The 16,179-nt window shown below is 38.1% G+C and overlaps 1 protein-coding gene across 1 annotated transcript in view; it reads right to left on the reverse strand.

The window, feature by feature from the left end:
• Positions 1-1,938: 1,938 nt before the first annotated feature.
• The window catches only part of LOC103805266 (doublecortin domain-containing protein 2-like), a gene marked incomplete at its 5' end in the record, with an annotated part of 32,600 nt that continues 18,359 nt past the window's right edge, over positions 1,939-16,179 (reverse strand). Inside the window, 3 exons of the mRNA XM_009077907.1 lie at positions 1,939-2,046; positions 3,256-3,579; positions 14,976-15,076. Of these exons, the coding sequence (XP_009076155.1) occupies positions 1,939-2,046; positions 3,256-3,579; positions 14,976-15,076 (533 nt within the window). The remainder of the gene's footprint in view (positions 2,047-3,255; positions 3,580-14,975; positions 15,077-16,179) is intronic.

The following is a 16,179-nucleotide window of genomic DNA, read 5'->3' on the forward strand; positions in this document are numbered from 1 at the left end:
TGCCTTTTTTGACTAGTTAAGTACTGTTCGAGGGCTTTTAATGTTACTGCATATATTACTCCTGTGCAGGATTAACTACAAAATTACCGGTGTCACGTTTCCTCATTATCACACACAGTGTTATTATTCATTCTGGTTTGGGCTTTTTTTTATTGGGGGGAGTGGGGTGGGGAGAGTTGGTTGTTTTTTACTTCTTCTTAACTTTAAATGTCTGTTTAAATCCCAGTGAAATCAAATATGTTTGTGCATAGGCTTAACTGATGTCTCAAATAAAGGAAGCATACACACATGCTTAAGAGCTTGGCTAAATTAGGAGCTTATTTTGAACTGATCACAAATGTAATATTCTCTCAGATCTTTGTCAGACAGCTCAACAAAAGACAAGTTTCATAGAAAATTTGGAGATGCCTCAGGGCAAACTGTTCTAACCCTGTTCCTATGTTTTTTTACATTATGTCTTTCATACTTAACATTGTCAATACACAGAAACATGCTGAAGGGTCTCTATGTATTTCTCTTCTATTGGAAAAATATATTTAAAAGCTAGTAGAAAAAGAGAAGGTGTTTGTAGCAGTTGCAGCCATGACAATTGGTTCTTCACATTCCTCAAACAGTGCTTCAGGTTCAATTTGTTCATAAATGTAATTCTTGTTTTAATGGCATGAAATCAACAGAAATGACATCTAGTTTCTTGTAGTAACAATGTACTAGCATTAATGATAAGGAAACCCACTATTTCTTTTGTGTAATTAATAAAACTATGCTCAGGGCAGTATTTCTATGAACTACAAATTATTCCCATTACTAACAGAGAAATGATAAGGGCAATGGAATTGGTGTCATTAAGAGAATGAATACTGTGGATCAATGCCTTATTTATTATAAGCCACAGCCTATCAGGAGTCAGCCTGCTCCAAAGGATGATGACACACTTCCAACCATTAAGAATATGTAAAGGGCTCATAAATACAGAAGTCGTTCCTGACTTACAGAAAACTGGTGGGCTCATCCCGACATATTACATATTAAAATGGCTCCATCGAGAGCAATGGTTTCATGGAAAATTCAGTCTGAATCCAGGCCTGTTCTTTTTTCTTCTTCATTAATAAATTAAATTTCACTTAGACTGAATTACAAATCCATCCAAATTCAACTTTGTACACTAATCAACTACATACTCTTCCTTTATTTTTTTGTTGCTATGATAACATCTCACTGTTTAGTGAATCAGTGCAGGACAATCAACAAAACTCTTTGCTTTCAATGAAAACTAGTTGCAGTACTGTAGGCTGTCTACATACATTCATAGTGCTAAGTAAGTGCTGTATGTAAAAACTAACTATTCTAATTAATGTATTGAAAATCCACTATTTAGTAACATTAGGACTGACACCTCATGATAGTACACCATTTTCTGTGGGCATAAGCCCATTAAGTGAGGAACATATTCTTATTGTATCTTAATGTTATGCCTGAAAATCATATATATCATGTGAAATTTTAAGGAAAAAAATTAAGTATGATCTCCTTAAAAGGTAAAAATGAGTTTCTTTTTCTGAACGAATCTGCAAAGAAGTTTTGACATTGAATCTGGGAGGGTTTTTATCCTTTCCTTGGAACAGTGTCATTTCTGTGGTTATTCTATTACTGCTAACTACCTTATACCACAGAAGAGTTCATTCATTTTTAATACAGTACTCTGGTATTTCACCCCTTAAAACTTACCAGAAATCTCACCTTGTAAAAATAATTCTACGTTCTTCTAGTAGCTATTAATGTTTGTTTCCTATATCAGTCCATATAGCGTTATCATCTCAAGACTCATTATGTGGGTACTCAACCTGCCTTCCCCTTATAAGTTATCAATTTCAAAAAATTACATGCCCTATAGTTGAAGTATTACAATCTTTCATTTTCTGCCCATTACATTGTTCCTGTCTATGCAACTGCCGCATAGTCACTGCTCTGGTCATTCTTTTCACTTTCCTGTGGGCTGGTGACTGTCACCCTTGGATTTGTGGATGTTTTGTCAAGATGGGAATCAACCTAGAGAAAAAGAACAGGCACTGTTCATTTCTTTGGATATCAAAGACTTCATTTCAATATGGTATTAGCACTTCATATTAAAATCTCCACAAGGTATTCTTAATGTGAAAATATGTTCTCCAGGAGTGATCACATTAATACTTTTATTTACTCTACATTTATATACCTTCCAAAGGAGAAAGAACTCCAATTAGAAGTTCCCCCCACAGTTCTTTCATCAAACATCCAGTTACCCACATATACATTTAAAGTGAATGCTAACTCACTTTCTCCACTTCCAGAAATAAATTCAGCTTTTCTAAAAAAAAATCAATACATCAAGCACAGAATAAATTCAAGGCCCAAGAAAATGTCCTGCTTCTCAGCTCTCTTAACTGAAAAATGTTCTTGTGTGTCATACAGGAACAGAAGAAAGGCCAGTTCCAAAGCACAAGAAACAATTCCCAGTGTAACAAGATGATTGTTTCTCAGCAGCCCATGGGCAGGGAATATGCTGCAATTTGTTCTGCTTCTGATTCTCAAGAATCCCACTCTTCCCAGATTTGGATTCTCCCCATGAAACAAAACATTTTGTTTCCCATATTCTGTTAGCTGGTCAGTTCACCTGACAGTCAGGGTAGTCCACTTTATTTTTCTGGGCTGCATTCCTCCATCTAAGCCAACAGACTTTACCATGTATCTAAATTAATAGGATATTTGCTTTTAAACTGACTAAAGCCCCTTGCTTTGAGGATCTTGTTCATCTTCACTGTATTTTCCAACTTGAAAGAAAAGGAGATGAAATTTCCACAAAGCAGTGGCAAAAGCCCTTTATGAAATGCAACTGTGTGAAAGTCAATTCATCAAAATAATGAGGCACTGTAGTTTCATGAACACAGCCTTCTGCTCTATCCTAAAAGACAAAGTAGTATGGCAATATATCTAGAAATTGCAATTTTCAAAATTCAGCATACTAAGGAAAACAGTAGAGGCAGATTCGTCAAATAGTGAGAAACATCTGCTTTCTCAGTTGGAGGGCATATAATGTAATTACTGATGTAACAGATCTATACAGATGGAAAACAACTTTTCCACAAACTGAAATTCTCATAAATGCTCTCAGGACTTTATCAGAAGTGAACTACTCAGAGACTACCTGAGAAGTGTAAGGCTGAGATGAAATGAGGAACAATAACATAAGAAAAACAGTTTGAAAGAATAAACACTCACCTGGTTCTGACTGTCAGAATCCTCTTTTGCTTCTTCTTCAGGCTGAACATAACCTTGGCAGTTCAAGTGCTCTGTTCTTTCACCATTTTCTTCATTGCTCTTGCCATTAACATGGGTAAATTCCTCTTGCTCTGCTTGGTCAACATTCTCTGTTTCTTCTGCTTCAACTCCATAATTTTCATTTAATTTCTTTTTGTCTTCTTCACTTCTTTCTTTAACAGTTTCCCCACTTTCCTCTCCATTCACTTCTGGATATTCTTCTTCCTCTCCCCTGTCATTTTCCTCTTCGACATTTTCTTCTTCATCTACAGTTTCTGCTGGTCTCTGGTGAGAGGAAAAGCAGCACCATTATGAGGCATTTTAAATCAGAATGCTCCATGCAATTCTGAAATGTGACAGACTTTTCACAATTACATCATTACTGAGGAGTAAATAGCTAATTTGAGGTTTGCTTACATGGACAGAAAATTGTGCTCCTGTACTTACACTCCATAATGAGGTCTTATTCTACGTTTAAAAAATGTGTTGATGAGATTTAAATCTATTACATGGTGTTAATCCATTTGATCACATCTGAAACAACTGGAATGAGCTAGATTGAGTTAAAACAGCAAGAGCTTACTCGGTTCCAGCTATTTCAGGTTCTCTGACTTTCTAGTGTTTACTACACAATTGTTTATAAAATCACTTCACAATTAAATATCATACATCACTAGTCCACAAACCATTCCCCAAGAAGCATTTTACCTATGGACCAGGCTATGCCATGACAATCTGTCCTGTTGTGTAGCCTGTCTTCTTTGCATGCACAGAAAAGAAGCTAGAGAGATCAGACAGACTGGTCACTTTCATAACATCATTCCCTTTCCCAAAGACCCCTATGTAGGGTGGCATGGTTGGGATTTATTTGACATTTGGCAGTAACTTCTTCCTACACAGAGTTGGACCAGCAGACAGGAGGAACAAGTCCTTGTCTCATATTGAAGAAGAGTTATCAGAAACTCACTATAGATAAAGCTGCTAGCAGCATCATTTCCTGACAGCCCAGAAGACTGATGTACATACTATCTAGATTTTGTCATTTGTCTTCCAATTTAATATTTGAAGAGTCACCTGGCTATTCACTGAACCAGTGCCCCCACTTTCCAGGATTACTTATATACTTGTGCTAAGGTATGAATGAAAATAAAGTGGAAAAAATGCCGCAGGAGTGACGATATGTCTGCCTTCCATACAGCCTCATCAGACTCCAAACCTACAGGAAGCAAGCTGAGAGTAATAGATTATCTCTTAATCAAAATTGTTTGGAATTTTACTGACATTAGCAGCTCCTTTATGCAGGCAGCTATCTGCTACAGACATGTAAGTTATGTCTTCTAAAAATTTCTTTTCCTCACTAACACTAACATTTCAAAAGAATTCTCTCATCACCTTCAGCGTATTAGTAAAAGCCAGTTCAGCAAGATCAAGAATTGATTGAAGCCTCTTGAGGAAACACCTTGCTTTTGCTTTGACATCTAAGTAGCAACATAAGATAATTTTATTATGCCAATGCACAATGCCAGACTGACACATCTTCAAAAAGGACATGTTATTGTGTTGCAATAATCCACAAAATGACAAATTACTAGAAATACTACGTGGTTTACCTGACCAGATAAATAATGGCTCCATAAGTGATTTTTGAAGTACAGTCATCTCTGTGTTTTTTATTCAAGCCCTCCTGACTCACTTTCATCTGGTAACATCAAACTGCTCTTATTACCACTAAAATAAAAATTTAACAAGCCAAGGCCTTCCAGACACCTTCAAAGAAGGCACCATCCAAAGCAAACTTGAGCCAACTTTGGTAATCTACAGCACATAAAGGTAGCAATTAATCTGTAGATTCATAAATTCTCAAACCTGCTAGTTTTAGACATGTCATCTGTGAATTTGTTTTCAGTCTGATAAGGAAATTAGCAGCTCTGTATTCTGACCAGGAGTAGGGGAGGCCAGGATAAATTAAATGTTCCAGACACCACTAGCTAAAAGTGTGTTTGGTTTTGCTTAATGACACCTGCTTGCTATGACATTACAAACACCAAAAAAAAAGAAGAAAGGCTAATACAGATTTTCTCAGTTAACTGTCATAGTCATCCAAGATATAATTTCCAGCTTTTTGTTACTGCCTGATAATGGGTACAAGCAGAAGAGAACATCTGCCCTTGTTTGCACTGCTTTAGTATGGTGTCTCATTCCAGACTGCAAAAGAAAGCATGTAAACTTAATGCCATGGTGTAAACATATGCATCTTAATGCATATACTTTAACTGTTTTCACTACTGTGGAAGCAGACTTTGGCATGGGAGCACAATGGAAGTTTGAGGAGCAGCAACTTCCTAAGGTGCTACACCAGCTAAACTCATGAGACCTTATCTGACCAAAAGTAGGTGTGGATGCAAATTTTTTAAGTTAAATCTGAGATACAGAGGAGCTGAACACAGCATTATTGAACTGTACCCAGAAACTCACTGGAAGCTCACAGGGAACTGTCATGAAATAACATTCAAATTTCAACTAATTTTACTTGACCAGTCGAGCTAAATTGCCTGAAAAATAATAGTACAAAACTAGATCAGTAAAACAAATCCCATCAGTGGAAGTATAATGTTTTTACAGCAACCTGAAAATTTCAAAATAGCTGAGCATATTACTACAATAGTTATTACTACTATATACAAAATTAAAAAGCCATGTTTTTGCCTAATAGTTGGCAAGCAAAATGCATTCTTCATGTAATCTCCTTTCAAGCTGCACTACATGAGAATGAACATTTCAAACAAGTTAAAATCAGAGTTGATGCAGATGAAAAGACCTTTCACAAGGCACTCTAAAATGCAGTCTGGTTCCCACTGCACGCAGAGTCATGGGTAGGCTTTGAAATGTGAATATGACCACAGACAAAGCATTTCAAAATGCACAGCAGACCTAAGACAGGACTGTAGGGAGGAAACTGAAGGCCAAAATCACCCACCAAATTGTACATTTGAAATGCTAGAGCTTGGACAAAAGACCCAAACCAGAGTTGACTTATAGATCCTGTACCTTTTGTGATCCATATTCTTTTGTGCTAGTTGGCTAAACTGCTGAAAGTAGATAGACTCGAGGTCTTTATGGTCCAAAGCCTGTAAATGCTGTACATGCTTAACTTCACCTACTTGAACATTTTCAGTTATATCAGTGAACCTGAAATAGTGAAGTAAAGTCTACACTAAAGTAGTTGCTGGGTCAGGGTGTAATTTAAAGTCCCCTGGAGTCAATGGGAACCTTTTCAATGAATTCAATACACTCCAGGCATTCATCCACCTACAATTGTACAAAATGCCTATTATGTATGCATCAAAGTTACCACAAACTGTGTTCTTTCAGTCACAATAAATCAGGTTGAGCATACCTTGAAAGAAAAACAGGTATGCTGATTCAGACCTACCTATCTTGCAGAAATTATCAGATTCAAGTCAGCAATGATCTTGTATACTTAAGAGAAAGCAGTGACCTTACACATCTTAGTTTTTAGCTTTTTATCAGTCACCTTTTAAATAACCAAAATATTCCCAGTAAGAACTTCCTGTATGGAATGAATTGGATGGATAGCCAAGACAGATGTGGGACTCTTCTGCTCCTCTTTGCACCCCAGAAGTCAAAAGTTCATCTTTCAGCCAATGTGTTGGCTCACAGGACATCATACAAGCACATTACATTTGGGATTCCTGTAAAAGCTCAGGGCATCTCAAATCCAGAGAAACAGCTCAGGATATATCTCCAGGCCTGAGTGACTGAGATTTATCACCTCTTTGTAACACAACTAAATGAGCACGAGCATCAAGTATTAATATCAACATGTTGATGTGAGAGCTTCCAAGAATCATAGCAGAGAACAAAAGGCACTTCAAAAATTCATATTGGAAGTAACCAGCCAGTTGTAGCCCAGTGTAACTAAACATGTATACTGTACTGAACTCCAGAATGAGGGTTCCTGCATTACTTTAGTCCTGTGTCCACATCACAAAAAACAACAGTGCAACTTGAACCTGGACTGGAGAAGCAGGTGGTGATTGCGTTCTTATTCCCTGAGGTAATTTTCACAGGCAATCATGCGAGTTCTAGGACAGAAGACTTTTTCAGTGACTGGGCTAGATTATCCTCATTCCTCCTATAGTTAGAACTTAAATTGCTGGCTGCATCTTTTAAGACAAGGTGACACTTTTGCAGTTTCCCAGTTGAAAGCACCATAGTTAAAATAACTAGTTTTCAAACCATACCTTCATGAATATAAGAGCAATTCTTTGTTTGTCATGGACTAACAATAAAAAGGCTCATTGACAAAAGACATATACGTGTATTGAAAGGCATATTCAACCAAAGCCACATAGAACAACTGAAGTTATTTTCAACTTCATGCTGGAAACACGGATTCAGCTTGCCTGCTGGAAACCTCTTGACTTACTAGCAGAGCGAATTTCATTTTGCATTCAGGAAGTACTGACGGTATTTTTAATCTCAGCAAAAGCAGAGTGTTTAAAAAAGAAAGATGTATTCTAATTACACTCATCATGCTATCATTCATTAAGAGCTACATTACCAAATGCCATCATCATTCAAAAGCAGTAAGTCAGGAAATCTTCAGACATTGAAGCATTTGGCTTCTTTTCCTCTAGGGATGCTAATGTAACCTCTGAGAAGGTTTGTACATGACTGATACTGAAAAGCGCAGTATCACAAATCATCTAAGGCAGAAATTATTTTGTACCATTAATGTAAAACGTAATTCTGCTTTATTGAAGTCATTTGGAAATGTTTACTTGGCTAATGGTCACAGCAGACAAACAATGAGGTAGACAACAAAAATCTTAATGGTCACAAATACCGGCATGAATACATCTCACAAAGGCAGCAACAGGAACACTTAGTTTTGATTGCACCAAACCTCTCCAGCACAGAGCTGCCCCTGCTCCTACTCAGTCAGGAATGTTTTGTAGCAGCACTGCACAGATTCCAACAGCGAAACATTTTGTTCCTGAACCAGAGAGGGTTGCTAAGTGACAGCAGCCCTCTTCGCTTCCACATCATTTACAAAACCCAGGCTCTTGAAAACAAGCAAATGAATAGTTAAGGGTTCATCCGTCTTACACTTCCCACATAGTTACCATATTCCCACAAAATGTGCTGTTGTTCCGGAAGGTAAAAAAACCTTTAGCCCCACAACTTTCTATGAGATGGATGATTATTTTAAATTTTTGTACAACAAATGCAGCACCTGAGTCCACAGGTTTGATTTTTCATAATATCATAGCACGCAGAAGTCGAATGAGAATGAATGAAAACTAAAGTCAACAATAAAGTCCACAATGTATTGCTACATCTATTTCACTGAATTAATTTTTTTCCATAACATTTTCCATGTATACATTAAAATTTGCCTCAACTTCATTCCCTACAATATAGCACAATATGTTGACCATCCTTATAGGTGATGAGAAGATTGTTAAGCATTTCAAAAGAAGTCCTACTGAAGCTGCAAAAATACAGTGATAATTTTTTTCAGAAACAGATTCTTCTACAATGAATTAATAATGCCCTATAAGTTAGGCAATTTGAGAATCTGCCTGCTCTAGGATTGTTGGATTTTTTGAAGGCAGGGGTACACAGAGAGAAAACTTTTTTTCAAAATTGTATAAACACTAGTTTTACAACAGAACTGCATTTGCAAGCTTCACCTGGATGAGGTGAAGCCCTCCATCTGTTGGCCACATAGGCTTTTAAAGGCAAGATCAGACCTTGCTGCTTTAGCTTCAGAAATCACAGTCACACAATGCAGAAACCAAGGGAAGACCTCTCTTCTCATTCTGAACTGCAAGGAACCAATCAAAATAAGTTTCCATATCTCACACGGACAAATAATAACAACATTAAGTGTAAGTCAGTGGAGCCGAAAGAAGAACATGCAGTGGAAAATCTTATCTGCTGGGTTGTCAGCACTCAAAATCCAGAAGGTCTTAAATTACAGCTGCATCATTTGTAGCAAAATTTTAACATAAAAGGTTCTGCATGTGTTCTTTCTAAATGCCACTTTGAAATCCTTACTGATAGAGTGTGAAATGTTTCCTCCTGAAAAAGCTGTAGCCTTTTTAATCAAAGAATGCCTCTTCAAGCAGTCAGCCTGTTTTAATGTTGAATCAATGTCAACTTTAACATTTTGCCTTTGGCAGTAGGGAAGATAAACATTTTATTCTGCTCACTGAGGTGAATCTTGGGTCTCTTAAGCAAAATGTATACTCCATAATGACAACTTTAAATGAAAGGTGCAAATTTTCTGCTACTGATAATATAGTCCAGCTCCAGCTCACCTAGGGGAGATAATACAATCCCACATCACATCACAGTCCAGGAAGTGGGGAATAATGAGTGACATGAGCACTGTATTAATCAGTGCACATGTCTGTAATAACAGAAAGCAAATGGCTAATGAAAGAACCAAGAGTGTGAACATCCAAAAAAAAACCACCCCAAACAAACCAGTTCCCATTTGACAAATTTATCATCCAATTATTTTTACAAATATACACAGAAAGAAAGAGGGAGATGGGGATGATGAGTCTGAAGAGGATAAAAAAACCCCAAACCAAAACCAAAACCCAAACAGACTATTTCCACATCACTTAGAACCTAATAGCCAGTATCACATACCCCATGGCAAAGCACCCCGGCACAACAGCATGCCTGAATTCCTAACAGGGGTCATGCACTGGATAACTTCGTATCTCATAACTCTCATGCTTACCCCACCTCCGAAGGGCCCAGCATGGGAAAAAGAACAGCCATGCTTACAGAAATGGATAAACCAATGCAACCTTGAAGTGTTATTTCAATATTATTACTACTAACTCCTGCTTTTGCATTTCACATGGTAGATAAAAATAAAGTCATTTGTTCTGAAAGCTTTACAAGTTAGAAAATTTTCTACCTCAGAGTTACTTTGAATATATTTGCATTATCATCAGCAAACTCAAGGTAACACATTTAATTACCATCTAGAATAAGAAACTTGTATTGTTTTGCTGTCTCCCTATGAAGAACAGCAATAAATCCACCTTGTTCCCTTGCTATTTGCACAATTGATTTCATAGTCTGTCATCAGTTCCCATGAATGTTGACATAGTGATGTAAACAACCAACCTGGAGTAAGCCTGCATGTCAAAAGAAGAAACTATCCATTTTGCATTTTGAAGTCTCGGCACAGAATATAGAACAGAAGGGTCTGGATTGGTTTAAGGCAAAATACTGACTTTTTCCTCCCTGATGTTCAATTACAACTGTCAGCTAGTCAGGAGTAAAGCAAATCCTGTTCTTTTAATGTGTTTTCAGCTGGCAGACAGCATTTTACTGAGCAGGACATAAGTGAGTGTCTAGCCAGTATTACACTAAGTTTAGTTAATGGCTAATCTGGCATTTGTTCAACTGTGTACTTCAAACAGCAAGACAGAGAAGGTGCATAAAAAAGAAAAAAAGACTAAGCTCTATCTTCACCACCTCATTTATGTGGCTGATGGAAATTATAGCCTATCAGAAGTGTCAGCATTTTAGTGAAAGATGGCATGTAAATATTTATGCACTATGCAAGATAGTCAAGCCCTGTCTGGCTGTCCTTTTCCATAATTCCAGCAATAACATAAACTGGAGTTCAGATAAAAAAAAGCTATAAAGCTTTACATCACAGAATTTAAAACAGTTGAAAATGGTCATTAATAAGAACCTAAACATGTAAAATGCTAAATGCTTACGAGGTTTAAGTGACCTCAGTTATCTGGGAATAAACAGTACTCCATGCTATTCTAAAGGACATGGCTTCTTGGCAGATTACCTAGGAAACTATACAGGAATTTTTAATGTTATAAATGAATCATGGCTTGAGTTGATATAAATTTTGGTGCTTTGTTTGGATTTTGTGAAAATATTTTCATAAAAGCCAAATGAAGCACCAAAATTCAGATTATTCATAGTGTGCATGACTGATTTCTACTTTTCCCCTCAAACACACCTGCTTCCAGTTCCTTGTCCAGGTAGCAAAATCAGTTGGAAGCAACTGAAAAATATTTCCATCTGGGGATGATGTATGGACCTTGGCACATGAGCTTAGAGGACCGAGCAAGGTCTTAGCATTGCAAGCTCCCTAGCACATGTGCTCACTGGCAGCTGTATCAGCAGTTCCACTGCCAAACACAAGTGGTACTGGAGAGTTAACTATTCCCCCTTCCCTAGGGATGGTCACCATCCACTGGTTAAGGCAAACTCATGAGACATGGCACAATGGGCAGAGCTATTGTCTATGCTGGGGGATGTCTGGAGAAGTAAAGGAACTGTCTCCAGGGTTGGATTTCATATTAATTGCAGTCAACCTAGAAACTAAGACCCGACAGCCCAATTTACACTGTCAAATGCTTTGCACTACCCAGAGGAATTCGTCATGCACCTTCAGAGGCCAATAAACAGGCTAATCATTTCTCAATTTGATTATTACACTGTCAAGACCAGGGCAGGATATGCTTCAGGATATTATAAGAAACTAAGACAACCGGCGTGTTCTTGCTCGAGGTCAGTACTATCAGTACCACGCAACACATCCTAATTATCACAACACCTCATGAGGGCAACTACAATTAAAAGGGCTGGTGAGCCCAATGGTGTTTAGCATATAAATCTCTGAGGCTGGGGCGTGTATTTGCTGTAAAAAGACACAGCTGCAGCTTTTCTTATATCAGAGACCAGGAGAGACATGCTCTTGTATCACCTGATTCACATGTCTCAAAGAACAATGTCTATAAAATAGCTGAGAAATACTCCTTCCCATTAAAGTGAAGAAAGCATGAAAATGATCCTTCTTAGAAAACTAAATGGAGACATCCATTTTAATTTTTTTTTAAATGTTATGGCATCATTCTTCAAAATGGCTAATAATGTCATAAAACATCTATTTTCCCCTCAGGTGTATTTTTAAAAGCAGAACACAAGCTAAATGTATATATGTCTAGTATCCTTTTGCCTAATATAAATAAATTGAAAAAAATCAGCCAAGTAAATAGTAAGCACAATAAAATCTGAAGTTTACTACAAAAACAGTAGATTATAGGAATGAAATAATGAAAAATGGATAAATATAGAATCACAGAAAAGTTGCATTGAAAGAGGCCTTTTACGGTAGTGGTCTCCAAAAGGTTTTGTTGCCCACTGCTACCAGTTTCTACTGGTAAATATATGTATATTTATTTATTTATTTATTCATAAATTTTCTTTCTGTACCCCAATGGAGTGACTGGCATAACCCCATGGCTATGCACACTCCACTTCGAAGACTACTGCTCTAGAGATCATCTAGGCCAATCCCTGCTGCACTAATGTCAAAGAAAAATAAATTATCAACATTAAAACTAAACTGCCTGGTTTTAATTTGAATATCATCAAAGACAAAGATTCCCCACCCTCTCTGAACAGGAAAGTGCTTACAGTTCTCACTGTTAAAAACACTTATGTCCAATTAGAATTTTTTTCCTTGCTGTAACTTTTGACCCCATCCTTTAGTTGCACAACACAGAGAAAAGCCTGGCTCTGTTTTCTCTGTTACTCCATCAGCAGATTCAGAAAGCAGTTTGATCTGTCTTCTCTTCTTTAGCTCTACAGTGAAACAAACCCAGTTCTGTAAGCTTCTCCTTGTGTCACAAGCTTCGGTCTGTAAACCTTTTAGTTTGTTGCTGTGCTGAACTTTCTCCTGTTTGTAAATATCTCTCTTCAGCTGAGAAGGACCCAAAGGTGAACAAATATTCTAGATATAGCCTCAGGGATGGCAAGTCAAGAAAGATAATCAGTTACCTTGATGTGCTGGATGTGGTTTGTACTAGCCCAGCCTATACAATCAACCTCATCATCACAAGGAGTGCTGCCAACTGAGCTTGCTAGTTACAGGAGCTGCATGGCCCTTTCTGCAGCTGCTCTCTAGCCTACCTGTGTCAAGGCTGTACTGACACACAGTCACTGCATTCTAGGTGCCCAGCTTCATATTTCTCTTTGTTGAGCTTCATAAGGCTTGAGTCAGCCTATTCCTTCAAGCTCCTGAGATTGCTCTGAAAAGCAGCCCTGCATACCACCTGATAATAACTACTGGGCCTGGATAAGACTGTATCCCATGTCATCATCTATGTTACCAACTAACATGTTGAAAAGACTCAGATCCAGTATCAAACCCTGAGGACCACCACCTGTAAAGAGGTGCCAGTTAAATCTCCACCAGCTGACCTTTTAAGTCTCACCAAACCAGATAGTTTTTCATCCTCCTTGTATCCCACAAATCCATTCCCTATCTTCCTTAAGGATATCTTCCTCCCCATATCTACCACACTTCTTCAAATCACTCTGACAAATATAGTAGTCTACACAAGACAAAGGACAATAACTCCTCTCCCTGCATCCACAGAGCCAGTTATTTCATCACTGAGGCAAAGAGGCTAATAAAGTATGATTTGTCCATAGTGTTGGTTATTCCCAGTCACATGTACCAGTTTCCATTTTGTGACAAGATGTAGCTCTCTCAAGTCCATCCCTGCTTATCCAGGCAATGTCTCTATACTGCTCTTTAGCAGTCCATCCCCTCTTCTACCTCTCTTAGTAGGAGGTCAGGAGTCCTCTGTTCAAACTGGCCTCCTGCTATGCCTGCTTGTTATGCTGCACAATGGGGATAGTTCTTGGGTTTTGAGGAAGATTCCCCTGGAAATCAACCAGATCTCCTATATTCTTCTGCACTTCAGGACAGCCTCACAGAGGATCCTGCCTGTCAGTTTCCCAATGAAGCCTGAATTCTAGGATTGTTATTTTGTTTTTTGCCATCTCCACTTTCTTCAAGGTTTCAAACCCTATCATCTCATGGCCAGTGCAACCAAGGCTGCCACTATCATAAGCACAACCAGTTTTTATTTATTCCTGAGTAGAATATCCAGCAGAATGCCTCTCCTAATCATGTCTCTCACTACCTACACCAAAACATTGTCTCTAGTACACTCCAGTAATCTCCTGGATTGTTTGTGCTCCATTGGGTTGTCCTGGGTATTTGAAGTGTATTTAAAACAGTTATCTTTACCTTTCTCCCATTTGTTTACAGTCATCCATTAGCAATCATTCCTCAGCACTCAGTAAAACAAAGGGGATGTAATCTTATGTTTAGTTATCAAGATCTATTTACTGCACATAAGTTTTAGGATTAAAATGTTGGTCAACTAAGCACCATATTGCTCCAACAGAAGAAAGTGCTGTCAGCTTTAACAAAAATCAGATAAATCCACTCCTATTTGTGGTTCAGGACTGGAGGAATACTGTTCTATCAGTATAAAGAGACTGCAATCCAGGTGAATCTGTTTGGTAGTTTGTAACAGCAGGCAGTCCTGATTCTCTAAGGCTCTAAAAGGGCTCTCAGAGCAGTTCTGAAGCTGATGAAAAGGTAACTGACATTTGACACATTAACACAGAAAGGAAGATTTGCTAAAGCTCCCATAAAAGAAGCTGTATTGTTGAGCTTACAGTCATCCCCACAGAATTATGCTGCACGCTTGAAAGAAATTGAGGAAAGAAAAACAACATGATCTGAAATCCTAACAAAGAAATAAAAAGCCATTTATTTAAAGCTCAATCAATACCTGGTCCAGTGGAACTTCTACAAGAGTATCTTCATCTTCCTGCACTTCAACTGCCCCCCACATTTCAGACCCCTCTTCTCTGGCTTTGTAAATACCTTCACCTACAATGGGAAAGACACAGAGTGGAAGAAAGTGAAGTCCAATGGTGACACTGTGTGGCTCAACTCCTGAACTGCATATTCAATTTCATTTACCAGAGCAGATTTCTGAGCTGACCCATTATTCCCCATACAGATCTTTTAAGGAAGACTTCAATCTCCCATTATTGTCAATTTGTTTTTCTTTCCTTTTAACAACAAATACTTACATGCTACCCCATTTGGGAAAGGGGAAAGGAAAAGGAAAGGGAAATGGGAAAGGAGAGGGAGATGGAGAGGGAAAGGGAAAGGGAGAGAGAAAGGAAAAGGAAAAGCAGAAGGGAAAGGGAAATGGAAGCTGAAAGGGAGATGGAAAGAGAAAAGGAAAGGGAAAATAAAGGGAAAAGGAAAAGGAAAGGAGACTGAACAAAGCCCTGGATCTGAAGTTCCTTCACTTCTGGCAAAGGTCTGGAGTGAATCTGAACTTGATACATTACAATGATAACATATTACTTCTATGGATACTCCTATGCTGATGTGTCCACATCCAGCAAATATGTAACGACAGTAAGAAAGAGGAAAAATATTCTGCTGTTTTTGACTGCCTCTTAATTCTTCAGAAAAAGATGTAAACTTGATAATATCAGCTGACCATGCAAATTAATCTACAATTCTGACACTGTTAAGTAAACAGCTCTGGTATAGCACTGAACCATTCACAGAATCACTAAGGAGCAAAAATAATGGATAAACCCCCAAGATACAGAGAAATCCCAAGTCCAACTGCATAACAATTCACCCCTGACTACTCTGGAAGTTAGTTTTTCAGTTACCTTCTCATCACTGTGAGAGCCACGGAAAGAGTTTACCCTGGGAACAGAATTCTGAGGTATATATACCACTGCAAATCACTAACTGAAGGGGAGGTGTCAGCTTGTCCAGATGGGCTTAGAAGACTATTGACAGACCACTGATCAGAGCACTAGAAATGAAGGCTGTTCTCACAGTTTGAAATGAAGAGGCAAAAATGGGGGAGTCTATGGAACATCACAATGATCTTCCAAAGTGGTACTGCTGTCTGCATCTTAGGAGAGAGATTTTCTGATGGACATAGCAGTTTGAGTACC

This window comes from Acanthisitta chloris, unplaced genomic scaffold (genome assembly GCF_000695815.1).
Source record: "Acanthisitta chloris isolate BGI_N310 unplaced genomic scaffold, ASM69581v1 scaffold10057, whole genome shotgun sequence".
Lineage (NCBI taxonomy): Eukaryota > Metazoa > Chordata > Aves > Passeriformes > Acanthisittidae > Acanthisitta > Acanthisitta chloris.